Source organism: Dryobates pubescens, chromosome 15 (assembly GCF_014839835.1).
Source record: "Dryobates pubescens isolate bDryPub1 chromosome 15, bDryPub1.pri, whole genome shotgun sequence".
Lineage (NCBI taxonomy): Eukaryota > Metazoa > Chordata > Aves > Piciformes > Picidae > Dryobates > Dryobates pubescens.
This window is the reverse complement of record NC_071626.1, coordinates 8,163,712-8,190,007: the sequence shown is the minus strand read 5'-3', so window position 1 is coordinate 8,190,007 and position 26,296 is coordinate 8,163,712. Positions and strand designations below refer to the sequence as shown.

The following is a 26,296-nucleotide window of genomic DNA, read 5'->3' as shown; positions in this document are numbered from 1 at the left end:
CTCGGCCTGGCCACGGAACGCCGGCCCCACTCCCGGGCCCGCCGGGCCGCTTGTACAAGGAGTTCCTTTGTGAGGGGAGGCTGGGGGGCGGCCGTGCTGTGCCCTGGGGGGGGCGGGCGGCGGCGGCCCGCGGCGGCGGCGGCCCGGGGGGGCGGGCGGGCGCGCCGGGGGAGGAGACAGGCGGGGAGGGCGGCACAAAAGGGGCTGCTGCAGCCCTGCCCGCCGCTGCCGGCGGGGCTCGGCTCCGCTCTGCATCGCATCTCATCGTATCGCATCGCATCCTATCCTTTCCCGCGGCCGGGAGGAGGTGCCGGGCCGCTCCGCGGTGAAGGAGGAGGAAGGCGGCGGGGGGCTGCGGGCTCGCCTCGCCTCGCCGCGGCCGGCGCCGAGCCATGCCGGGGGGCGGCGGGCGGGCCGGGGGCGAGCGGCAGCCTCGCCCCGCCGGGGGCCCGGCGGGCACCGACGCTGCGCCGGCTGGGGGTGAGTGAGTGAGCGGGCGGTCAGTGGGGCTGGGGGCGGCGAGAGGCACCGTACAGCCGCCCTTGCTCTCCGGTCGAGCCGCCTCTGGGTGGCGGGAGCGGCGGTGGGACCCTCTTCGTTCTGTCCCCCACCCACCGCTGCCTCCACCTGCAAGTTGTGCTTTGGCCCCGGGGTGCGGCGTCATCCCCTGCGGGCACCGCGGGAGAGGCTTCCCCCGCCGAGCCCCCACCTTCCCACTCATTATTTATTTATATTAGTCTTTTTTTTTTTTTTTTTTTTTTTTAAATTCTCTCGCCCCTCACGTCCCCGTCCTTCTCCCCCCTCCCCCCCAATAATCCCGGCATCCCCTGCTAGGAAGCATCGGCGGTGGGGAGGAGGGAGGCGATGCTGCCAGCCCCCTGCCCGCAGATGCGGGCTCGCCGAGGATGGAGGCACCCTCCGGCCGGGGCACTGCAGCGAAGGCCCATCTGCTGCCCATGCTCGGCTTGCGAGGAGGGCACGGGCTGGGGATGTGTGCCAAGCCTGCAGCAAACGAGAAGGAGTAACAGGAGTGTGTGCGTGGGAGGGAAAACATACATACAAATATGTGTATGATCATCATCAAACGTCCCCCTGCTCCTTCTCCGTGTCAGAGAGCTACAATCCCCCCGTTGGGGGCTGGCCGCCAAGGGATGTGGGCATCCAAGTGATCCCAGCTAGTGCAGGGCTGGAGGGTTGTTTGTGGGCTGGAAATTGGTGTTCGTCCTGCTTGGAGCGGTACGAGCTAGCATCGCTCTGCCCTTGTGTGAATTTTGCTCGCTGGGTGAGTGTGACAAGGGTGATGGGGAGCACGGCATCTGCTGCAGCCCTAGACTCCCTCAGACAGCTCAGCAAGGGAGAGAGCACAGTGCAGAAGGGAAAGAGGCTTCTCTCAGTGCCCCTCTGGGAATTACCACAGGCTGCATTTCTATGAGCCGTGCCTGGGTCACTCGGGAGCCCTGTTTGTTTTCCAGAGCTGAAGCTGGTGTCTCGCACCTCTTCATTCCACCCTAGGGCAGAGCTTGGGTCAGGAGAGAGCCTGCCCTGTTTCCAGCACACAGCGTGGGTGCCGAGCACCTCCCCTCCCAGAGAATGGCCCTCCAGTTAACTCCAAATCCCTCCCCTTGAGTGGGAAGTTCAAGCCCGTGAAAACACACAGTGGCAGCACTGCTAACAAATATGACTCGAGTCACCAGGACCCCCCAGCCCTGTGCAAACAATCTCAAATTCCTGCCTACTCCTGCCCATCTTCCCCCACCTCAGCCGGGTATGAGTCAGCAGGAGCTTTTCAGCCCCCCTCCCCAAAGGGTGGCTCTTCTGATCTCTAGATCCTTTATGCAGAAGTGGTGTTTGAGTCTTGCTGGAGTCTGATTAAGGAAACACTTCCAAGTCCCTGTTGCTGAAACCTGGTTGCTGACAGCTTCTCTGAAAAGAGCTGAAGTCAATCAGGACCTGCCACTACATGTCCCTCATGTGGGGGAGAGCCATCTTGGACAGGAGGCAAAACCAGTGGGCTCTCCATCCTTTAGCACGCCTCCCATTTCCAAAGTCCCCTTAAACACAGCTGCAGCACCTGTGCTGATTTTTCAGCCTCAGTAGTAGTGCTGGGAACACATCCTGCAAACTGGGCTGGGGGAAGAGCAGTCCTATGAGCTATTCCTGGGGAGCTTCCAGCCTCCCTGTAGCGTTAGAAAGCAAGCTTTGAATGAAAACCATTGTGCACTGCAGAAGAGGAGTGAATCTGTGACTGCCACTGCATGTCATAAAAGTTCCTCGAAGATTTATAGCTCCTCTGCACCCTCAGGTGATTTTGCAGCAGCGGTAAGAAATCCACTGCAAGGTATCATGCTTTCTCTATGTGGGAACTCTCTTATACCTGCATAGCTTGTTTATTAATAGGCAATTACATCCTTAGGAGTGAATTTTCTTGCCCCATTCCTAAGGCAGGGGCCCAGCTGCTGCCTTTTATGTTGGTGCACCTGTGGTCCGAGGTGCTTCTGAGGCTTATCTCCATCAGAGGTACCCAGAATGTGAGGGAGCATTTCCGAACTGGATTCAGGGGCTGAGCTGCTACCTGCCTCCCTCCCTGTAAACCCTGATAAGATTAGAAAGCATTGCCTGTGTGGCACACAGGGGTTGCCTTGGCAAGGAGGTCAGGAAGAGGAGGAGGAAAACAGGGTAGATTTGCAAGAGTGTTAGCTTCAGGGGATGCTCACAACTGCAAGCACTTTAGATACCCAGAGTACTACTTGTTCCCAGCACAAGATAGGGATATTGGATCTGGAGGGTCTCAGAGCCTGCTCAGCCTGGGCAGCTGCACTGCAGCAAGCACAGCTACGCTCAGTATGTTTGCGTGGGGGGCAAACCTGTGAGGTTGCTGTGCTCGTGTGTTTCCCATACACCTTGTGTTTACCTTTCCCCTGCTCCCACGCACAACTGGCTGGGTACGGTGTGACTTTGTGGCTTGCCAGATCGGTGGAACGTGCTTGCTGCATGTCTTTAAGGGATGCTTGCGTGTGACAGACGTAGGTGGATGTTTGCTGGGTGCACATAGCAATGCACACAGGTCCCGCTGGTTGCACTTACCCATGGAACACAAGCGCTTCTGTAGAGTTTCAGCCCACAAATGTGGTGTGAATAAGCAGCCACGGGTACGGCAGTTGCTCAGCACAATGCACGTGGATGGAATTGGGCATGTTCAGTGAACAAAGGACACTTTAGGACAGACAAGTTTCTTTCTCTGTCTCGTTCTGACCTGTCAACAAGTCTCATGGCAGGGTTCATAGCAGAGTTTTCAGTTTGCTGTGTCTGAACTTTATCCCGTTTAGAACAGCATCTTTAAGCTGGATCCCCTATCACCAACTGACATCTTATACAGACTCACTGGATCACAAAGGCAGAGGAAGGAAGTGGGGGGGATTTGGTGATGGGGCAAGCTGGATCAGCATTCATTTCTAAGTTTTAGGTGGGGTTAGTTGCTCTAAAATGAGCCCTTTGTATATTGTTGGAATCTGTGACCCAATCAGTGGGATGTGGCTGTAGGAGGTGGTGCTAACAAAGGCTGGTACAGCTGACAATAACTCTGGCAGAGAGAAAGGCAGAGGGGGCACTGACTGGCACAAGAGATGTCTTCACTTATTTAGGTCAGTGTAAGGTGCCTCGAAGGGCTGGTTCATGTTACCAGCCCTGCCTGTAAAAGTAGAGGAGTGTGGCTAGTTGTCCCCACCTGCTTTTCCCTACTGTCATGATCAGTTCTGCAAAACAAGGTCAGGCTGCATTGCATCTGACCTGATGACAGGATGGCATCTTGTGGTACTACAACAAAGAGTTACAGTGGGACCTGAAATTTGGGGAAGGTAGGCACATGGAGCAGTGCAATACAAAGGGATGTGGAGGGATGTTTGAGGAATGCCTGTTCTCCATCCTGCGTGATCTTGGAGAAGTGGTGACATATCTGCAGTGCCCAGGGGGACTGTGCTGTCAGGTCAGTGCTGCAGGCTAGCCTTGAGGAGCTTTGGCAGAGCCATGTGGGAGGGGAGAGCCTGGGATCAGGGCAGCTCTGTGTCGGGTTTGGGGTGCTTTGATAGAACTGGCCAAGTGGCTTGCTGAGACTGGGTTGTGCAGGTCAGGGCTGTGCTCCAGCATCAATGCTGTGCAGGGTGCCAGGAAAAGGGCAGAGTTGCAATCGCATAGCTGCTGAGTTCCCCCTTCTAGCGGAGAGGAGAAGGTGGGAAGAGATGCTGGGAGCAGCATTATAGAGCACACAAGAGCATTCCATGCCTGCCTCTCTGTGAAATGGACTCTGGCTGCAGCTCTCAGGAAGGCAGAAACATGATTTCTTTACCTTCATTTTCTGAATTCTTTGAGCTCCTTGCAGTGCAAACCCTCTACTTCCCTCAAGCTCTTCCTGAAGCACAACAGGTACCTACTGTTCTTCAAACCCCTGAGCAGGGTGGGTGTATTTTTGTGCTCAGAAACTTGCCTGGTCGAGCTGATGGGTGAAAGGGAGTGCAGCACTGCACTTTGAGCTTTCATCTGGCAGGCTGAAGGAAGAAGCAGCATGAAGGGAACTGTCTGCCTCCCAAAAAACCAAGGGCTTGTTTTTGAGTCAGGATTTAGGAAGTGATTATTTCCTGCTTTAGGATTGCCAAAGTTACCTGAGCTGTTCACTCTGGGGGCTTTGGCCATGCGTGCTGAGAACCTCCCCCTGGTTTAATAGGCAGCTTGATGAGCTCGGTCAACATTCCCTGCTTCCCCAGCTAGAGGACTGCTCAGGCCTGTCTCTCAATAGGCTTTATTTTCAAGAAATCTGCCGTGGCTGTGTGATATGACCAAACTGAGCTCTGCCAGCAGTCTTCTTCAGTCTGTAATGCACAAGCTGCAAGCAGCAGGACAGGTGGATGTGGCAGTCTGGAGGGAGAGAGGTCACGGGGGCAGCTCCTCCTTTTGAGAATACCGTGTCTTGCATTTTATGACAAATTTCTCTCTCAGAGCCTTGAAACAACCTATTAAGCTTCCTTTAAGAAGGCAGGACCCTTACTTGGAGTAGAAAAGCATCTTTTTTTTCCTTTCCCACCCAGGGAAACTGAGGCATGTGGCAGGGCCATGAATTGCCCAGTGACACAGAGGGATTCAGCAGGAGAGCAGCACTTCCCATACTTGCTTTGCCACCAGTAGTCTCAGAAATCACAGAGAATGGTCGAGTGCAGATGCTGAGCCAAGGGTTATTGATAACTTTCCAATCAGTGCTTGGATCCTGCTGCCCTTTTCATCACAGATACCACCTCTTTCTTGATCTGCTGCCTAATCTATAGTCCCAGCTCCCTGCTGCCATTCCCTGGGAGTGCTGTTTTCCCCTCAATGTGTAAATCCTTATAGATTGGGCCAGGGCTAGTGAGCAGACTCAAACTCTGTCATCTGTTTAAGGCTTTGGGGGTAGTTCTTATCTCGAGATACTGCTGCATGTTGTCTTGCATGATACCAAAGCTGCAGCAAGCAGATTTGAAGCATAGCGAAAGACTAATGCAAATTAGACCTGCTGCATAACGGCTTCAGCCACCATGAAACCTGTGATCTAAACACAGGTATCTGCTACGCTGACTTTATCTGCGTTAGGATCCTCTGGTTCTGCATGCAGATACTGAAACTGAACAGAAAGCAGGAGAGACAGCATAGCAGAGAGACATAAAAGGGTGTCTGTCTCCTAGATGCTGAGCCCTTTAAGAAAGAAGGGGAAGGTAAGCTAGAGCCCTGAGATTTTAAGCTGGTTGTGCTGAGGGTGGAGAGAAGGCTATGGTAGTGCTTTCCTTCCTCTGGCACAAATGTTTCTATCTGGGCAGCAGGGAAAAAGAAGACAGAGGCTTGTGCAGACTGAGCATGTTGGTCACGGACAGATCTTGGAGGTGGTGGGAGCCAGGCAAGGTAGGGCTCTGGAATAAGGTTTTGCCTGCGTAGGGGCTGTGAGCTGGTGGTGCTTGCTGTGTATGAGGAAGTCTGGTTTTGTGGAGCTGGTGGTGTGAGGGTTGGCCCTGAGGCAGAGCAAAGGGCAGGATAAATGGGGAGAATGGTGTCTGGAGTGATCAGTGTGAGCTGTGTGCTGTTATTTAATGACCCCATTGCTGATAAGAACCTTGGTGGCCCTGGTGGTATTCAGGGAAGCAGCATTTCTCAGAATTAAAGGAGTGGGGCAGAAAATCAGACAGTGATTTTTCCCCTGCTTTCAGCTTAGCCTTCCCCATACATTATTTGTGCTAGCAAACCTGTTCCTTCATTACTGCCTGTGGAGTGTTTTCAGTTCCCTTTTCTCCTTCCTACCTGCCCCAGCTGTCCTCCCCTCCTCACCTTGCTGTGCCAGTGCTGTCCAGCTGCGGCTTTCGCCTGCTATCCACGCTCGATGGAGGCAAGATGTGCCAAGCAGCCTCGCATGAAGGGGACATGATTTCCTGCTTTTTCACCTGAGGCCATGTGAGGTCTCTGGAGAAGAGGTGGGTTGACGGAGTTGCTGTTTCCCCATCAGCCCTGTGTCCCCAGCTACCTCTTATCGTGCTGTACTTTGGTGCGGGCCTGACTGATAGCAGGTTAGCTGTTTTGCTCTCAGATCTGTGCACAGAGCCTCTGTGGCCTCAAAATCTTCATCCAGCAGCAACTTTTGGAGCAAGGTATGACCACACCTGCATTCAGCTTGGCCAGGGGGACGATGGGATTGCTTTTGCATAATTTAGTAGTGTCTTGAATTATTTATAGTGCAGTTGTGCTCTGGAACAGAGTCTTCTCGCTTTCTGTGAGTGCTGGGGGGGAGGGAAGGGGAGTTTGTCAGGCATCCAGAGTCTATCACTTAGTGATGAGGAAGTGCTGTGGGTTTCCTTTCTGCCTGTGTTTGTTCTCATATTTTCTGTGCCCTGAAAGTCCCAGTTCTTTTCTCTGCTTCACTCAGGTGTGTGGTACTGCAGAGCATCTTTGTGGCTTTGGACTGTGCAAGAGGCTCCTGAGTTTGGAGTCTTGCCTTTGCAGTAAAGAGATGGTGTCAAGCTGGAGACAGCAAATCTGGTGCTTGGATTTGGTCCCTGACTCAATTACAGAGCTGTGTGCTGAATCTGGGGCAGGGATCATCAGGACTGCTCTCTGAAATATTCAGCTGCTTCAAGCATTTTTTCCTGTGGAAGGTGCATCTTGTCCTGCCAAAGTGTGTTTTAGCTTTAGCGTGACACGGTCCATTGGACTTTACAAGAGATCATCAGGTCCTGAACACTTGAAAGATCAGGTGGTTGAGCAGCAAACTGTGCAGCTGAAATTCCCATCATTTCTCAGTGATTAAACCCTGAAGAGCAACCATCTGAGGGCAGAGGGAGATTGGGGTAGTTTTTTAGAGGCTCTTGCACCAGAGGAACATCATGAAGATGCTGGGTGGGCTGAGCTCCCACCTCAGCTGTAGATGAGCTTAATGCCCCTTGGCCCTCTGCATCACTGTGGCAGGTTGGTATTCCATGAGGATGGGCTGATCCACCCCTGGGCTGATCCACTCCTGCCCTGCTTGTCCTGGCAACTTCAACGTGACTGTGGCTCCTCCCTCCTCTGCATTGCACATCCTTCTCCTTCATCCCCAGTTTTCATGGTGTGCTTCACATTGGTTTTGTCTTCTTTCTCTCCTTCCTTTCTGACTTGGCTGTGATAGATGACTTCTCCAAACCAGTTCAGTATAAATGTTTGTGTTACTAAATATCTGAAAGGGGAGGGAAAGGGCTGAGGGTGGAGAAGGAAAGGAGCTTGGTCTGTAATCAAGTGATTGTGGCAGTAAACTCCTCTGTCTACTCTCCTGTTGAACAGAAATGCTTAACCTCCTTGTTTTCATCTGCACAGTGTCAGTTTGTGGCTTTTGCATTTGGGGAAGAGTTGGCCAGAGACAGTCACCAGCTGTACTGTCCTTCCTGGTCCAGTTGTGGGCACTTCAGCCTGAAATAAGCCCCCACACTTTCATGGAGTAGTTTTGCCTTGTCAGGGATGTCAGCAACTGGTTAAATGCAAAATTCCTTTTCTCCTTTCTGCAGAAATCAGGCAGTCCAAGGGAGTAATGTGAAGACAAATGGTCCCAAAACCTATGTGATGTCCAGAAGGGCATTTGATTTCACTGATGAAGACTAGCTCCCTCCCTGTTTCCCCATAGACCTGCTCCCAGTTCTTTCCTCTTGGCTCAATCTGGAGATCAGGGTGCTGCTCCGCTTAGCGAAAGGAGGGAATATTTGTATGGAAGAAGTAAACATATTGTTGAGACCCAGGCCTGCTGCAATGCCTGTAAACAAGATCCAGCCGTCTGTGGGAGGCAGAAGAGAGATTTATGTGACCCTGAGCTAAGTGCATTAGGAGGCTTTTGATTTCATTCTGGGAAACTGCCCCTTTTCGTGGTGCCATATGCCTGCTACCGGCATAGAGCTGTGACTGAAGATTTGATTCGTGTGGATTTAATCTGAGGGGCTGTGACGCTGCCATCAGAGGGATACCACAAGCAGGAGGCTGTCTCTGCACTGGAGCCTGAGGTGTTCTTTAGAGCCCCTGAGCCTGTGCCCTTTGTCCACCCCAGAGGTGAGAGTCTGGGCTGATCTACTTTTGCCTTGGGGCAAGGCATCGAGGAGCTCTCTGCCTATCAGCACTTTCTTTCCAAAAATAATAACAAAGTGAAGTGGCAGTGGGGGATCCAGGCGGCACTGTGTCGAGGTCTTGCCTAAGCCTTGAAAGAGGAAATGAAGAACAAAGGCAGAAGAGACAAATAAATAAGGGTCTGTTCTTGGCCCAAGAAACATTCCCATGGGTTTGTGTAGCATTCCCGGGAAGATGCAATGCTCCAGCACCGGAGTTAGTTTCTGAGTAATAAAAGGAAAGGGGAAAGGTGAGAGAATGAGCAAGGGGGCATTGGGGATGGTGAGGAGAGGAGGAGGGGGAGAGAGACACCCTAGAGAAGCCTCTCAGCACGGAGTCAGGTTTCTCTGGCTGTTCCTGTTGAAGAGGGGTTAATGCTCTTTGCATAGGATTGGCTGGTCACCAGACATTCAGGGGAGAGGGGGATTCGGGGCCTGCCAAGCAGGACCCCTGTGGCCTTGGAGGAGGGGAAGGAAGAGGCTGGGAACGCTCTTCCAAGCAGTAATAGATTGGCTACTGTGGGAAAGTGAGCACACTGCCAAACCCCAAGTGGTTGGTGATGGATGGGGGAGGAAGGAGGGTGGGGATGGAGGGCCAGCTCTTCTCCATGGCCACTAGGATGTTGCTGCTGTTCTGTGGCCTCTCTTTATTTATTGTCTTCCTGGGGTTTAATTACTCCCCTTCTCAATCCATCTTGGAGAGCTTTTATCCTGGGGATGCACAAACAACTGCCACCCGCTTCAAAAATAGCTGGAGGCAACGTGGTTTCTGCCTGCCTGCGTGGGTCTGTGCACTCTACCCATCACCATGGTATCAAGCTCTTCTTGCCTTCTTCCTTCTTTAACTGCCTCTCTCTGAGCCTACAGGGCACCCACCTCACCTTCCTCTGGGCTATTCAACCTGCATCTACCAGTTGCTCGGGCTCTTAGTGGTCCCCAGGAACCTTCTCGCTTTCCTTTGCACACCTGGTCTGGCATGTCTGCCACATGCTCGTCACCCATGGACCCTCAGCTCTGAGGGTAATCTTGACTGCTCATCTTGGTGCTGTTGTCAGGATTTGTGACTTATACTCCACTTGCTTGGCATACATGGACTGCCTGCCAGGATTTGCTTTGAAAGCAGTTACCTCCTACTCTGCTTCTTCTGAATCCCTCCTTGTGATATGCTCCTTCCCTGATGCTATTGGGAGGAATTAGTGAGCCTCACTGGAGATTTGGTTAGATGAGCAGCACTTTAAAAAGTCCTGTAATGTGTCTGAGGGTGTACCTATGTGATACCACAGTTTTGGTGGAAAGTGAACTGGTGGAATAGTTTAGAAAGTCTCTGCTGGTCAGCTGCTGGCTTCCATGCCTAGGCACTTTTCTTGAAGCTTATTTTTAACTCTGTTAGATCTTCTGCTGATTTGGCTTTACAAAGCAGACTTTCATACAACTGACAACTTGAATTCATACAACTGACAACTGAGGGGTGGTGAGCTGTGAAGGTGGTGAGTGAGGGGAGAGAACCTATTAAACAACAGCCTGTGTTACTACATGCCTCACTTGAGGTCTCTGAAAGCATGATTTTTCTTTTATCCTTGGGCAAAGTGGTTTTGTCCTGTCCCCTTCTGTAAGACACTGAGACCAGCTGGGAGTTTTTCTGTACTTTGACTCCATGGCCTGTTTGAGGGTATAAGTCCCTTTTTCTTATTCCTTGTCTTGTGATGGAGCATTTCTTCCCTTTAAGATACTGACGTCAAGAAGCAAGAGAACTAGCCAACTCCGTTTTGCCCTGCTGTAACCACTGGCACTCGTGAAGCAGTGAGCAGCAGCAATACTGTATTAGGCTGGGAGAAAAGCCCTGCAGCCTTGGTGTCTCTGTACTGCAGAGTGCGGTGAGCAATGTCTTAGCTCACCCTCTGATGTCCAGAGACTCCTGATCTTGGAGGCAAGTGGTGATGCAGTCTCCAGGGCCATCACAGTATTGTTTGTGTAACCAGATGTTTTGAAGAGCCAGTAAGCAGAGCTGAGGAAGAGCCCTTCCAGGATACCAGGTGTAGCTGAAGGAGAGAAAAGGATGGGAGAAGTGCTGCTTCTCCTTTAGGGGAAAGAGTGCTGAAACTACTGCTGCTAAGGAATTAGAACTGGTTTCTGAGAGCATCTGAAGTATCAGTTTGCTCGAGGCATCTCTGGAACCATGCAGATTCCTATGGTGAGACTGGCTTTAGTTGGAGAGAGGACATTAGTTACAAGGCAGCCCCGGTACAGCTAAAGGACACTGAGAATATTTGATAACTTCAGGCTGGATTTCCACCTCCACTGGAATCTTTCTTTAGCATGGAATACTGTACCCTCATGATGTCCAAGCACTTCATGGATAAAATTAAATTGGTGTCTCATAGGCCATTATTGGATCTCAGTAGAGTTTTCTAGACTTCCCTGAGCAGATCTTTCAAACTGGGGGCTGGAGAATTATATAATTATGCTGCTATTAGTATTATGGTAGTTACAGTAAGAACAATCTGTTCTGAGTGGAGGGGTTTTATAATGGACTCTGAAGGTGTTCAGATGTTGGTCTGTGCTGCTAACTTCTGGAAGATGAGTCTTGAGCCCAAATCTTGCCAACAAAGACCACTTTGTCTTCTGTGCTCTGCATGGAGGGCTAAGAGCTCCTTTGTCCCAAAGTGTACAGATATCTCACAGTGGCTGGAGATGTGGCGTCTAAAATAACCACCAAAGGTGGCTTGGTCCACCAAAGAGCTGGATGACACACTTGGAAACATCTAAAACAGTGGAAGCTCTTGGAAAATATGGAATCAAAGGGTGCTTCCAGGAATTGAAGAGGTGAGCAGCCACCGTACTTAAAGCTGAAGGCTTTGTACTGTGTCCATCTTCGCTTCTGTATGCAGTAGATCATAGCTACTGGCACCTGGGTTTCCTACAAGAGCACATAGGAGAGGAGACATCTGGGGGGGAGGGGGGTGTTTTTGACCACTGGTCAGCTGAAGCCTAGTAAAGCTTTGCAGACAATCAAGGGGCTGTGGTTGATGCGCACATCATGCTTCTGCCTTCACTGGAAGGGGAAGGCAACGCCTGTGGTTTTAAGCTGTGCTCTCACCCTTCCCTGGCCAACCTCACCTTAGTCTCTTGTAGATTCACCCTTTATCTGTCCCGTGTTTGTTTGTTTGGCTTTTGTGGGTTGTTTGCTTTGTTTTCTTTGGGGGGTTTGTTTGTTTTTTTACCCTTACATCCCATTTCCTTCCTGCTTGATGACGCCCATTAGTGGCGTGTGGTTGGCACCTCTGAAAAACAAATGGACATTATGGTGCCCCCTGTTGAGCGTGCTCACATTGTATCTCTGCTTACCTCCCTGTTAAAAGGGAGGGAATGTGCTTAGGGCAGCGCCTGGCTCTCCCTTGGCCTGACCTTTCTTGAAGAGCGGCTGTGCTGGATGACTTGCTCCAGCTGGTGGTGCTGGCAGCAAGTCAGTGTCACCTGGTGGTCATTTGCCTCGAAGCTGCACGGGAACTGCATATCATGTTTGCATTGGCACTGCGGGCAGCAGCTCTTGATGAAGGTTGTGGAAGAATGCTGTCTTCTGCCCTTGAAACTTGAACGGAAGCTGATGTGGACCTGATTGTCTTCAAACCACCTTGTCCTGTGCCTCTGCCAGAACTTCCTGCTGATGTCCTTCTAAGCTTGCAGTCCCTGAAAACACAGTGACATCCTTCATGGGAGAGAAATGCTGAGCCCCAAGTAGCTTCTGGTAATCTCGCTTCTCTCCACTTTCCCTGCTGTCCAGCTTTGCAGGGTAATCTTCTCTTCCTGTCCTTAAGCAAAGCATAGACCTGATGTCCCTGAGCCAGTCACATTTCAGTTGTAGACAAAGACTAGACTTCATAGTTTCTCCTTCTGTGGGTGTTTGCAGGACTAAAGGAACTTGAGATTTTTGGAATGTTTTGAGGTACTGTGACCCTGTTGACTGCTTCCTGTGCCCTGTGGATGGCAGGTAGACCTATTTCAGCAGTGTGAAGACTTCATTTGTCTCTAGCTGAAGCAGAGAGAGAAAGGTTGGTCCTCACTGGGATGGAAGATGGAAGTCGTGGATTTTAATCTGCTGTGTGAAAATGATTCTAATTTGAATAGTTGCTTTGTGTTGAAGTGTTTGAGTGATGGGAAAAGATGTTACTGTATGGGTGCTAGGGGATAAAGTTAGGAAGAAGAGAGGAGTATCTCTGTATAAGGGAAAAGCAGAAACTTCTACTCTGATTTGTCCTTCACAGCAGTTTTCCCCCTGTAACCATGGAAGAGGTCTAGGGAGTCTTGAGTCCTGTACCCGAACAAGATGGAGTGTGGGGTATCGTGCGTCCAGCAGCCTGCTGCGTGGCCTCTTGCCAGCATCCTCCAGCACAGACCATTAGGACTGCTGAATTGCCAGCTCTTAGCAGTGCCTATCTTTTTCTCTGACTCCTTGAAAAATGAGGATATGATTTCAGGATGGTATAAATCAGCTGGTCACTTGATGAAAACACAGAAGTAAAACTACCAACAGGTGCCTGGGGATAACTCATGCATACCACTTGTAGCTTTCCACCTTCTCTGAAAGCCCTTCCCCTGCATGGTAGAGACACAACTTCAAGCAAGGAAATATCAAAGAGATCCCTTACAAAAAGAACCTTTCAGCTTGTCTTGCTGAGACTGAATGTTGGTGAAGTGGTTTATAACTGTATGTTTCCTAAAGAGTTTTGTCTTAATGGAGCTGACTGTCCATACTCCTGGCTTTTTCTTCTGCTTTGACATTCAAGCTTTTCTTGCTGTTGTTCTTAACCTGACAGCAACTTGATCACTCTCCCTGAGATCAAGTTGACTTTTTTCTCCTCCTCACTCAAAATTGTCAAAGGGAAATATATTTTTCTTGCTGTTTTCTGTGTTCTTGATAACTGAGAACTGATTTGTGATGCAGCAGCTGGGCTCTTTTATGCCAAGCTGAGATGTCTCCCTGACTGGTACCTCCTTTCTCATTTCCACCACATGTAAGTGTTCTGGACAGGAAGAGTGGGTAATAACATCTTCCTCCCCTGCTGGCCTTTGTCTCCAATTAGCTACCACTCAGATACTTCTTCCACTGCAGCACTGATCAGAGGATATGGGAAGGGAGATATGTGACTGGTGGTTTTTAGCATCTCAGCCCACCCAAGAGTGCATGAGTGCTTTCTACTTCCCAGCAGAGGAGTCCCTGGCATGTGAGAACGGAGGTGGTTCCCAGATAAGAGGTTTTGAAGAGGATGCAACTTGCTTTGCTTTCCCTGCTTTTTGAAGAGGATAGGAAATGGTTTCATGTTCCCATTCCCTAACAAAGGCAACTGAGCATCAAAAATTGCCTCCTGGGACATGTCAGCAGTGGAACAGCAGAGGGTACTGCAGGGCCAGCTTGCTTTGGCAGAGCTGCAGGGGCGGGCTGTGCACAGCAGCCCAGCTCTGTCTCCCCAGCACAGACCGCAATAGCAGGGAGGCAACACAGCTGTGTACGGCCTGAGTTTTGCCAGTGGGTGAAGAGCTGCAGAGCCTGACAGATATTGATGTATGCAAATATCAGGTCAGGGAAATGCATTCCAGCTCCTACAAGCATGTGTCCTGCTATGCTGACACAGCACACCCCAGAAAGTGAAGCAGTTTGTATGTCAAGAGTTAGAACCTTTTGTCTGGGAATTTGCCATGGCATGCAGAGCATCAGCCATCTGGGAAGAGCATGGAGATGTGACTCCATGAGCACTGGCCCTCTGTCCTGGGCTGGTTCAGAGGAAAGTGGCTGCCCTGCATTTGTATGTCCTGGAGGAACTGGAGTGAAACCAGCATTACCTGGCCGCCGCTGGCATTGCCTTGTTGGAGCAAGCCAGTAGTTCATCTTGCCCAGATTTCAGCATCTGGAGAACAACCTGATGTCTGGAGGTAATGCCTTGGAGAATGTACAAGACACATGGTTGGAGAAAGCTGAATTAATTTACCCACAAGGGACATTTTCTCCTGACAGCCAGTTGCTGCTAATTTAGTATTTTCAGCTTCCTTGTGCCCTCTTCTTTGTACTTCAAGAGAGCAAAAACTGATGATGTGCAAGGAAAAGGCACTGGATACTTCTCTACCTTGCAAGTGACCTTATTGCTCTAGCAAGACCTTAAAGGAGCTTTAGGAAAAAGAAATACCCTGGATACAAAAAGATGCTCTTGGTGGTTTTTGCAGCCCCTTCTTTTGCCCCCATGAAGGAGGCTTGACAGCAAACTCCAAGATCATCCTTTGTGGCTTTGAACAGGAGAATATCCAACCCTTTCATGGCTAGGCAATCACGAAGATGGCCTCCCATCAGAAGGGCTGTGATTAGGCATATGAGGCTGTGAGTTGTGGCAAGTGGGTGCAGGGGGTGAGTGCCTGGCCATGCCACCCAAGGAAAGCCACAATTCCTCCTTTGCAGCCTGTCTGACAAGACAGCCTCCTGGGCATGCACAAAGCCAGGGCCCTGCCCGTCCCTTGACCTGTGTTGTGTCAAAGTATATAAAAACTACATTAAACATTAACAAATAGGATCTGGCTAGACTTTTTTGTTTCCTTTCCCTCCCCTTTCATAGCAATGCTGCAACTTTTCTACCATCTTCAGGCTCTCAGTTCCCCCTTTCAAAATTGGATGTAGCACCCCTCACCCTGCCACCTAAGCATGGAGGATGGCATCAGTGGATGGTGGTTCTCACTAAAAAGATGACAGCAAAGCATCCACAAATGCTTGCTGCTGAGCTGTAAGGTGTAATCATGGACAACCTCTCTATCAAAGCCTGTCAGAGCCATCTGCAGAGCGCCGGATATGTTTTCCTTTGGGCAGCTGCCATCTGTCTAAATGCTTTATGGCTTTTCACTTTAGTATTAGATTCTCTCCAAGTTAATCAGTAAACCTGCTTTGCTGTATTTTACTTAATACCTTCTGAAGCAGTGGGACTGGGCTGGGTGCTTCTTCCCTCTGCTTTCACATGAGGAGCCCCTGGGGCAGAGGAGCAGGGCAGCCCCTGTGTGGGTGACTTGGGGCAGCTCCACTGTGCTCCCCAGGAGGGGACCCTGCCTCCTGCAAAGGTGTCACCAGCATTGTTGCATGCTGGGTGGAGGTTTTATAAGTCATAGCATGGGGTATGTAGTTCCTCAAAGGAACTTTGGTCCTAGAAGCAGGAAGGCATCAGGGCAGAGAGCCACCATGGGGTGGGGAGGGGAGGGGGAGTGCATTGTGGACTGTGTTGTGTGTGTGGGCCTCAGAGCAGATCTCTGCCTCTTCGTGTGCTGCTTCTTGGAGGGTTTCATGCTCAAGGGAGGAGAGAACAGCCTCTGCATTGCAAAGGGCTTTTGGGTGACCTTGTTCCCCTGATCAGCTTTGCTCCAACCTTCCTTTCCCTGGACAGCACAAGATGAGCACCTTTTGTCCTTCTTGGCAAAGCACTGGGTGAGCTTAGGTTTGTTGGGGTTTGCTTGGTGTTGGTTTGGGTTTTTTGTTTATTTGTTTTTGGGGGGGTTGTTTGGTGGCAGGTTTTGTTGTTGCTGTTTTGGGTTGGGTGGTTTTGTTTTGGTTGGTCTTCGTGTCCTTTTTCTGGACTATAGTCTTCAATCACTTCTTTGCTTGACAGCAGCTCTGTGCTCTCTGCCTGGGCTGAAGGAGGGAGGATTAGGAAGGCAATATATCATGTGGTTTGGAGGGAAGAGGTGAAGGGGTCCACACTGCTTGCCTCTTGCTGGCCTGACATGAAGCTGTTGTGACTGCACAGCATTACCAGTGCAGACAGCTGGGCATCCATATTAGCCCCTGGGATCCAGATGCAAAAAATCCTCAGCAAGATTCACAGAAAATGACTAGTTAAGGCCAACAGTTGGAGATACATTGGACCTGAGAAGGACAGGAGAAGAGTAAAAGTGACAGAATAATTATTTTCCCCCTTCTTCCCCCCCCCCCCCCCCCCCCCCATGTTTTTATTTCATCCCAGTGTGATCTTGGGTGACATTTCCTTGTAACAAAGGTGGGGGTTAGGGTGTGCATTGAGCAAACACTCCAAAGAGTGAAGTGTTTGCCTGACAAATGATCTCAGCCCTCTAAAACAGCCTGTCTTACACCAGCACCAGACATGTTTCAACTGTGTGCCCCCTACTCTGGTTTGTCCATCCTGCTTTCTGCTCTCTCTTCATCTTCCTCCAACTTTCTGGTGTTGCAGGACCTGAGGAGGCTTCTGTTTGTTTTGTTTCCATCAACGAACAGGGCAAACTAGCCAAGTGCAGTGACTTCACTGGGTCCTGAATGCCTGTTGTTCTGGATTTCCCACCCTTTCACCCTGTCGCCAGTGCTGTTATTGTCTTTGTGAGTTTATAAGATTGTGACTGATGTAGAGGAGGTTCAGCATGGTATAACACAGCTTAACCAAAAGACCCACTGATGGCAGGGAGTGGAGGAGTAGTTCTTGGATTCAGCTCTTGAAAGATGCATGCTAAATTTGGACCAGCTCTCTGCTATCCCAGCCTGTCTCTTTCTACCCGTGGTAAACTTTTTGCTTCTCAGTAACTGCTGAATGTGACTTTCCTTTTCCTGGCTTTTCCACAGGATGAAGATGAGACGCCATAAGCTCTTTCTGACTCTCTGCATGGCTGGTCTCTGCCTCATCTCCTTCTTGCATTTCCTCAAGGCCCTTTCCTATGTCACCTTCCCCCGGGAGCTGGCTTCGCTCAGTCCCAACCTCGTCTCCAGCTTCTTCTGGAACAATGCCCCCGTCACCCCTCAGGTCAGCCCTGAGCCAGGGGCTGCAGAGTTCCTCCGCACGCCCCTCTACTCCCACTCCCCCTTGCTCCAGCCCCTGCCCCCCAGCAGAGCCAGCGAAGAGCTACACAAAGTCGAGTTTGTGCTGCCAGAAGACACCACAGAGTATTTCGTCCGTACCAAAGCTGGCGGCGTTTGCTTTAAACCGGGTACCAAGGTGCTGGAGAAGCCTCCCGTGGGAGGGCGGCCAGAGGAGCGAGCGGATGGCGCAGCCTCCGGGCGGCCGGCTCGCAAGCCGCTGAGCGCCGGCGGGACCAAGCGGCGCAAGTGGGTGGAGTGCGTGTGCCTGCCGGGCTGGCACGGCCCCAGCTGCGGGGTCCCCACCGTGGTCCAGTACTCCAACCTGCCCACCAAGGACCGCCTCGTGCCGAGGGAGATCCCCCGGCGGGTCATCAACGCTATCAATGTCAACCACGAGTTCGACCTGCTGGATGTTCGCTTCCACGAGCTGGGAGACGTGGTGGACACCTTCGTGGTGTGCGAGTCAAACTTCACTGCCTACGGAGAGCCGCGGCCCCTCAAGTTCCGCGAGATGCTCCTCAACGGCTCCTATGACTACATCCGCCACAAGGTGCTCTACGTCTTCCTGGACCACTTCCCCCCCGGGGGCCGCCAGGACGGCTGGATCGCTGACGACTACCTGCGCACCTTTCTCACCCGGGACGGCATCTCTCGCCTGCGCAACCTGCGCCCGGACGACGTCTTCATCATCGATGATGCCGATGAGATCCCTGCCCGCGACGGTGTGCTCTTCCTCAAGCTCTACGATGGCTGGACGGAGCCCTTCGCCTTCCACATGCGCAAGTCGCTCTATGGCTTCTTCTGGAAGCAGCCGGGCACCTTGGAGGTGGTCTCGGGCTGCACCATGGGGATGCTCCAGGCCGTCTATGCTACCGACGGGATCCGTCTGCGGCGCCGCGAGTACTACACCATGCCTGGCTTTCGGCAGTACGAGAACAGCACGGGACACATCCTGGTGCAGTGGTCGCTGGGCAGCCCCCTCCACTTTGCTGGCTGGCACTGCTCCTGGTGTTTCACCCCAGAGGGGATCTACTTCAAACTGGTGTCAGCCCAGAATGGGGACTTCCCCCGCTGGGGGGACTACGAGGATAAGCGAGACCTCAATTACATTCGGGAGCTGATCCGGACTGGTGGCTGGTTTGATGGCACTACGCAGGAGTATCCCCCTGCCGACCCCAAAGAGCAGATGTATGCTCCCAAGTACCTGCTCAAGAACTACCAGCGGTTCCGCTACTTGTTGGAGAACCCCTACCAAAAAGCAGAGGGCACCGGGTGAGGCCACTGTGGTTTGTGTAGGAAACTGGAACTTCACAACAAAGGGAAAGAGTTGAGTCTTTTCATCTGTTCTGTTCTTTGGTTTTATTTCTGGGTGGGATGTGCCATTCCTCTGGGGTCTCTGCCCTCCCTCCTTTCCTTCTCTTCTTCCCTTTGTCCCACGGTTACCCTGGGGACACAAATTCCTCAGTCATGTGAAGGGCAGGAAGAGGAGAGATGTTGGGGACCTACTCTGGCAGTAGCATAAAGACTTCCCCGCGTCTCCTGGACCCCTCCTGCTGCTGGAGAAGAATCTCTGCAGCCAGCTGGCAGATTTTCCTCTGGGGGAGGCTGGGAGGGTCTCCACAGGGAGGGAAGGCAGCTGTTCCTGTCCGCTGTGTCCTTTGTGGATGGGAGCCTGGGCTATTCAGCGAGTGTGAGTCAGCAGGCACAAAGTGATGTGAGTGGTCACGTGTGCAGATGTGTGTCACAGGCAGTTTTTGGGTGAGTGAACGTGCAAAAGCATCTCAGTATGCATTTTTAATTTTTATTTTGGTATACCTCTATATTCAATGAATACTTTGGGGAAGGGAAATCCTTTGCTTCCAAGGTGTTCTCCCCAGGATGCAGCCTCCTCCTGCAGGCTTAATGCATCTGTCCTGGTCTGTACCTTGCCTGGATGTTCTACCAATCCTGGGGCAGACAAATTGAAAGCTGAGGAAAAAGCTAATTTATTTATATTTTTTCTTTTTAACTCTTTTTTTCACCCTTGCCCCCACAATACTGCACTGCCTTGGGCCACAGAAGCATCTTCCCTGCAGTACATGCTTCTTTGGGGGCTGGGACAAGCTGCAGGGGACTTAATCAGATGGTGGGAGTGTATGTTTACAAGTGCATGGTTTCCTATGTGCATGAGTGCTAACATGCATGGTTTTGGTATGCACGTGGGCGTCTGTTACCAGTATTGGGGGTAAGGAGATGGAGTTGGGCTTGGGAGTGTGTGCTTTTGGGAAATGGGGGGCTCCAGAAGCTGCAATCTCTGCCTCAGCATGGATGACTGTTTGGAGAATTCATAGGAGAAAGGCAGGGAGAGCACAGGCTTTGTATAGCAGTGCTACACTTACAGGAGCGTGGTGTGCCTCTGGCTGCTTCTGCAACCCTGTGGGCTGTGAGTGTTGCAGGATTGCTGCTTTCATGGGTGGACTATTCCCTCTTGCTGTGGGGGAAAAGGGAGAGGAGATGGGCAAAGCTCTGACTCAGCAATGGGTGTTGTGGGGAGACAGTCTATCAAGCCATAGGATTCATCTCTTTGCTCTTAGGGTGTGAGGGAGCTTGTGGACAAGTGGGCCAGGGACAGACTTTCTTTGAGGCCAAGAGACTGTTCTGGGGCCATCATGCAATTCAGAGAGCAAGTGCAGCCTGGGTTGTGAAGACAAGACCACGCAGAGGAGAGGGTATCTGGGACTCTAGCTGCGGCATTTTTGTGCCAGTGTCTGCTCAGAGTCTACTAGTGATGAGTAGCCAGGATCTGGCCTGTCATTGTATTGGATTGATTCAGCTGACTGAGGAGGCAGATCCATGTCTCCACCCTTGCCACTCTTCCTTAGCAAATGGCTTCATGGGGTGCCCAGAGTTTGGACTGCAGAGGGCAAAACCCACAAACTCACTGTTAGCCTTGCAGTGGGAAGACCAGCTGTGTTGAGGCAGAATTTCCACTGATGTTAACTTGCTCCATCCCCACCCTTCTGCCTCATTCTTATCTCTGTTTCTCTCTAGAGAAGTGAAAAGCATCAAGATAAACATTTGTTTTCTGATCAAACTGAGATTAAGTTCATCTTAGCTCCTTCCATATCTCATGCCATAATGCCTGCTTAGCAAACCTGAAGGATCCTCTTTGGGTTTGGCTTTTTCAAATCATTGTTCTCACTTCTGCTGTGTCTTCCCTACAGGTAGGAAAGCCCATTTGGGAAATGGGTGGAGGGAGAAGCTTTGGAAGGCAGAGTCCCCTTTCCCAAAGGGAAGCTGTGGCTCTAAGTCTAGACTTGCAGCAGGAGGGAGTCTTGTCATAGTCCTGGGGCCCTTATGCCAAAGAGCTGTGTGAAGGTCTTGGGTGTAGAGAGATTGTAGAGAAATCAGCACCCAAGTGAGAGAGGAGGAGCTTGAGCTGAGCAAGATGAGAGCAGTAGCACTGAGACTGCAGCACAAGGAGAACATGTTTTCCCCAGGGGCAGCTGGAGGAGAGCAGTTATGTTGGCTTATGGGATTCAGTAGCAGTATGGAAGAAGGAAGTATTTCTCATTTTTGCTTTTAGAACAGAGCCTGATATCTGCTCTCAGACTTTTGGCTTTGCCTTATCTCGGTGATAACAGCACTACCCCAGTGCCAGGCCTTGCTGAAGACAGGAGAGAAACACAGGTCAGTCTTTGCATGGGTGCTTTGGCAGCACCAGAGCCCTGTGAACCAGGGGTTGAGTGCTTGCCTGCTGGGGCTGCCTTCTTATCTTCCAAAGTGAGAGTGGTCTTACCTCTGATACCAGCCCTTCCCATGGCCTTGGGGATTTTTAGTGCACTGCAAGTCACATTTTCATCACTGAGGTATGGCCTTTGTCTCTTGGGAGTTTCAGATAAGCCTGCAGCTGCAATATTTGGATCTCCTATTCCACGGCCCATTGCCGTGTCTCCCCTCTCCTCCATTATTTGCTCCATCATTCTCCACCTCTTCCTCCAAATTGCCTCTTTCCCACAGGAGGAGAAGGTCCTGCTGAAAGAGCAGCCCTGGAGCCCTAAAGGCTCTGTGCTCCTTCTGGACTTACTTACTTCCTTGTTCTTAGGAAATCAAATTTAAACCAGACTTCAGTTGTGGTGGGAAGCAGGAGCTGTACAGATGAAATGCATTCTCTTGCTTTCTCAAGAAGCATTTAGACACTTTTTGATTTAAGTCCAAAGCAGTCAATGTTTTTGTCTAATTTGTCTGGCTAACCCTGTGTTTATTATCCTTAGGGAGCTAGAGTGCCTGTCACTATAAATCTTCCTTCTTGTCCCTGGAGGTGATGGGGACTAGCAAGCTGACTTCAGCACAGTGATTTCCCAGGCTGATGGATTTCCCTTTGTCCAGCCTCCTCAAAGCCTGTGTAGGTGTGGAGAGTCAAGAGAGGCAAAGGAGGAGGCAGTTTTGTATCAGGTCCTCATTTCCCAATGCTGAACTTTGAGGTGAGAGTTGAGGAACCTTTGATCTTGTCTGCACCCGGTGCTGAGATTTGAGAAGGAAAGGACTGAAAAAAGTACATCCTGCCCTTGGGCTGGAACTGGGATGAGAGCACCAGAGCCCAATGTCTGTTGGTTCTTGTGGCCTTTATCAGCAAAGCCATGTACCCATTACTTTTCTGGGAGTGAAGCTGTCCAGTGGAAGGAGAGAAAACATCACCAGCCTTTCCTTACAGCCCTCTTCAGCTCTTTGTTTTTTCTTTTCCTCAGAACACTTCCACCTTCAAATTAAGTGGTACAAGGGAGATCCAGGTGGTAGGTGAAGCAGTATGTGGCAGCCCCAAGCCTTGTTCTTCTCTTTCTGTCTCCCCATCTCTGTTCTTGCCTTTCCTTGTGCTTCCCACCTTAAAAAGGGATTGTGTGCCCATGCATGGCTTTACACTGAGCAACTCCTTTCTCCTTCGCCCTAAGTAAAGGGAAGACATGGGTTTTGGTGGACCTGCAGTAGGTGACCTTGATCAAGCAGTGGGAACAGGGCAGGTTGGCTGTCTTTGCCCCTCTGAAGGAAATGGGGATAAAGCTGCACCCGAGTGATGGCCCAAAGAGATGGGGTAGCTTTGTGCCTGTGTGGTTGCTATGAAGGATGTGAACATGTGCAAGCCTGCTCTCACTGTTTCTTCCTCTGAACCCTGTGTCCTGCTGAGGCATTTGCTGTGTGCAGCTCAGGCTAGCTTGCTTTCCATGTCAGTGGCAGGCAAGGTAAGGTACAACTTGGGATGAAGGGAGAGTACCAGAGCAGAGTGGGTATTTGTTGCTTTCCACCCACCTTGATGTATCCCAAATGTCCTCTGAGCATTGTCCTTGTCTCCCAGCTCCTGCCAGCAATCTCTGTGGCTGCTATGCCTCTGCACTGTGAAGACACATGTCCAGGGCCACTCCTGGTCCAATTAGTGAACACTGGTGGTGAAAAGGGAAGGGATAGCTCATCATGGCTTCACTGACCTCAAACCTTCATGAGAAAGGAGGGAAGCAAGTGGGAGAACAAGCTCCAAATCCCTCCATTGTTGTGTTCTTCCCACCCCTGCAAAAGAACATCCCTTCTGATTTCTGAGACATTGAACAAACTTGCTCCTTATTATGGTAAGAGGAGGAGCTGTGGAGGTAAGGGGGTGGCAGGAGAAGGGGCTTGGATCCAGCCCCAAGGAAGGAGGAATGTTTCTAATGCAATACACTGACATTTAAAGCTCTGGGGACTACAGATAACGGATTAAGAAGGGATCTGAATTACTCAGATGAAGAATTCAAACCACTGGTTACTTTTCCTTCCTGGATGGATGATGATGCTGATGCAGTATCATCCTGGAGGTGGTCCAGGCAGCGCTTCTGAACCTGGTGTCTACCTGGACCTACTGGTTGTGTTGCCCCTCGGGGCGGCTCCAGAACACCCTGCTTTGGCAAAAGAATGTGTGGACTTGCCAAATAAGAAAAGAAAAGGGAAAAAAAAATTTTAAAAAGGAAGAAAAAAGGAAAAAAAAAAAAAAGGTTGGAAAAAAAAAAAAAGTGTCTGTACAGCTCCCTTTCCACTCTGTAATTTATAAACAGCAAGTAATAATGAACTTTTTTTGTAAGGAGAAATCAAATGTACATTCTGAAATCATTTTCTCTGTAAATGGTTGGATTTCATTTCACCCTTAAAGGGATGCTTAAAAGGAGGAGGAAAAACAAAACAAAAAAAAAGAAAATCAATAAAAAAATAATAATTACCAAGTCTGAAAGGAAAGCAGGCTCTGTGTGTGTTGGGGCAGCTTTTAGTTTTGAGTGCCTGGCATGGGAGCTGCTGGAAAAGGGAGTGAAGGAAGTTGCCTCCCTGCCCCGGCAGGATGGTGTTATGAGGAGGGAAAGTTGGGGGGGGGGGGGACGGGGGGGGAGCCCAGCAGGTTTGGGAAATGAATCCTGAGTGTGTGGGGCCCTGGTCAGACCTAACCTTCTGCATGTTGGGCAAGTATAAGCACCCAAAGGCATGGGAATAGAATAGAATAAACCAGGTTGGAAGAGACCTTCAAGATCATCACGTCCAACCTATCATCCAACACCACCTAATCAACTAAACCATGGCACCAAGCACCCTATCAAGTCTCCTCCTGAACACCTCCAATGATGGTGACTCCACCACCTCCCTGGGCAGCTCATCCCAAAGGGCAATCACTCTTTCTGTGAAGAACTTCTTCCTAAACTCCAGCCTAAACCTCCCCTGGCACAGCTTGAGACTGTGTCCTCTTGTTCTGGTGCTGGTTGCCTGGGAGAAGAGACCAACTCCTATCTGCCTACAACCTCCCTTAAGGTAGTTGTAGAGAGCAAGAAGGTCTCCCCTGAGCCTCCTCTTCTCCAGGCTAAGCAACCCCAGCTCCCTTAGCCTCTCCTCATAGGGCTTGTGTTCCAAACCCCTCACCAACTTTGTTGCCCTTCTCTGGACACATTCCAGCAACTCCACATCCTTCCTAAACTGAGGGGCCCAGCACTCAGTTTAGGGTGGCTACCAGACTGCTCTCAGAAGAGCTGGTAGCTGTGAGAACCGGCATCGCTGCTCATGAGATGATCTCTTGTCACCATGTCTCTCCCTTGGATACAGCCACTTTTGCAAGTAACGTCATGATCAGGGGATGGATGTGCTCTTTCCACAGGCTTGGAGACAAAGCAGCTTCAATATACACTTGCAGCAGCTTTCAGAAAGCTGGACAGGGCATAGCCAGAGCCTGGCTTGCTGGCTGTTTGTTTTTGTTGCTTGGATACATTTGTTCTCTGTGTAAGGGCACAGCTTCATAAGCTGTTTAGCAGGGACAGTTAGTTTTCAATTATTTAGTCCCACTGTATATTATTTTTCAGAAATCCTGCTGCTTCAGTGGTTCAGCTGGCTGTCAGGAGCAGCCAGGGAAAGAGTCACCTCAGCCCTGGAGAGTGTCACCAGCAAATGGCTTCATGCTCACGTGCCCTCAGCTGCAGGCGGTGGGTGCCCTGCTTTCCAGAGCACTGTGACAGAGAGGATTTGGCTGCAGCTGTGGCAGAAAGGAGGCATGTTCCTGCTCCTGGCAGTGGCACGTGTTTCTGTGGCTCACAAGCACACTCCTACCCCAGCTGTGTCAAACCTTCACCTGCAAGCAAGCTTTGCAGGGCTTTGCTGTGTTGCTGCAGAACAGCCTCAGAGGAGCCATGCAAAACGTTCCTGCACAGAGAGAGGGCTGCAGGTCACCGAAGTGGGAGGCTGACAGGAGTGATACAACCCGTGGAGGCTTGGGAGAGGAGCCTGGCTTGGGGCCAGGCTGCTACAGGCTTTGCCTTTGTAAGCTCAGCAGGGACAAGCACATCAGCAAAAGAGTAAAGGATCAGCCCACTTCAGCTAATGTTTGGAATCACAGAATGTTGGGGGTTGGAAGGGACCTCCAGAGGCTGAGTCCAACCCCCTTGCCAAAGCAGGATCACCTAGGGCAGGCAGCACAGGAAAGCATCCAGGTGGGTTTTGAAGTCTCCAGAGAAGGACATTCCTCACCCTCTCTGAGCAGCTTGTTCCAGTGCCCCATCACCCTCACCATAAAGAAGTGTCTCCTCATGTTGAGGTGGGGCCTGTGTTCTAGCTCGTGCCCATGGTTCCTTGTGTTGTCACTGGGCACCACCAGAACGAGACTGGCACCTTTGTCTTGATTCAGGATGATCCTGTGAGCATCTCCAAGTACCCCAAACACTCCTGACCTTTCCAGTGTTTCTTGGTATGCTTTTTGCTTTGTTTTTAAGCAAAAATGAGCCGGGAAAATAGCCCTCACCATCTTCTGCAATACATTATAGCTATGTAAGAACACAAATCTTTCAAGGCCACATCTCTCCTCACCCTGCCAAAATAAAACACAAAATAAAACTCCATTGTTTTGCTCTTATGCTTCCTGTGCCTTTACAGCTTGAACTATGGATCCTCTTGGCTGAAGTCCATCCCAGTAATGGTTTAATTTGGGAACCACACTTCACCTTTCTAAAAATAATGAAAAATTGAGCAGAAGAGCAACTAAGCTCTAAAATGACTTCACCAGGGTCTTGAATTAAAGAAAATATGTTGCCCAGAGAATGTATGCCATCAAGTAGCAGCCTGCCTCTACCCTGCAAACCCTTGCCTGGAATTTTAGCCCTGTTCTGCACTTTGGACTTTTTCCAAAGAGAGAGCAACAAATCAACAGTGATTTTTCCACCACCCCCCTCCCTTCAGACACTTACTAAGAACCAGGCACAAATAGAAAAATACAAGAATGTAGAAAACAGCTACCCACTTCTATTGGGCTTCCAGGGTTTTTAAAGCTCTCTGTGATTCTGTTACCCAGAGTGAACTACTCCAAAACCAG

The 26,296-nt window shown here is 50.7% G+C and overlaps 1 protein-coding gene across 2 annotated transcripts; it reads left to right on the top strand.

Annotated features, from left to right (window-relative positions):
• The first annotated feature begins 203 nt into the window (after positions 1-203).
• MGAT3 (beta-1,4-mannosyl-glycoprotein 4-beta-N-acetylglucosaminyltransferase) lies at positions 204-19,126 on the top strand. 2 transcript variants are annotated; one of them, XM_054167878.1, is made up of 2 exons: positions 204-480; positions 17,224-19,126. In XM_054167878.1, the coding sequence occupies exon 2, from the start codon at positions 17,225-17,227 to the stop codon at positions 18,731-18,733; it is 1,509 nt and encodes a 502-aa protein (XP_054023853.1). In that variant the 5' UTR covers positions 204-480; position 17,224; the 3' UTR covers positions 18,734-19,126. The 2 variants fall into 2 exon arrangements, with proteins under 2 accessions (XP_054023853.1, XP_054023854.1); XM_054167879.1 differs by lacking the exon at positions 204-480 and adding an exon at positions 6,334-6,482.
• The last annotated feature ends 7,170 nt before the right edge of the window (positions 19,127-26,296 follow it).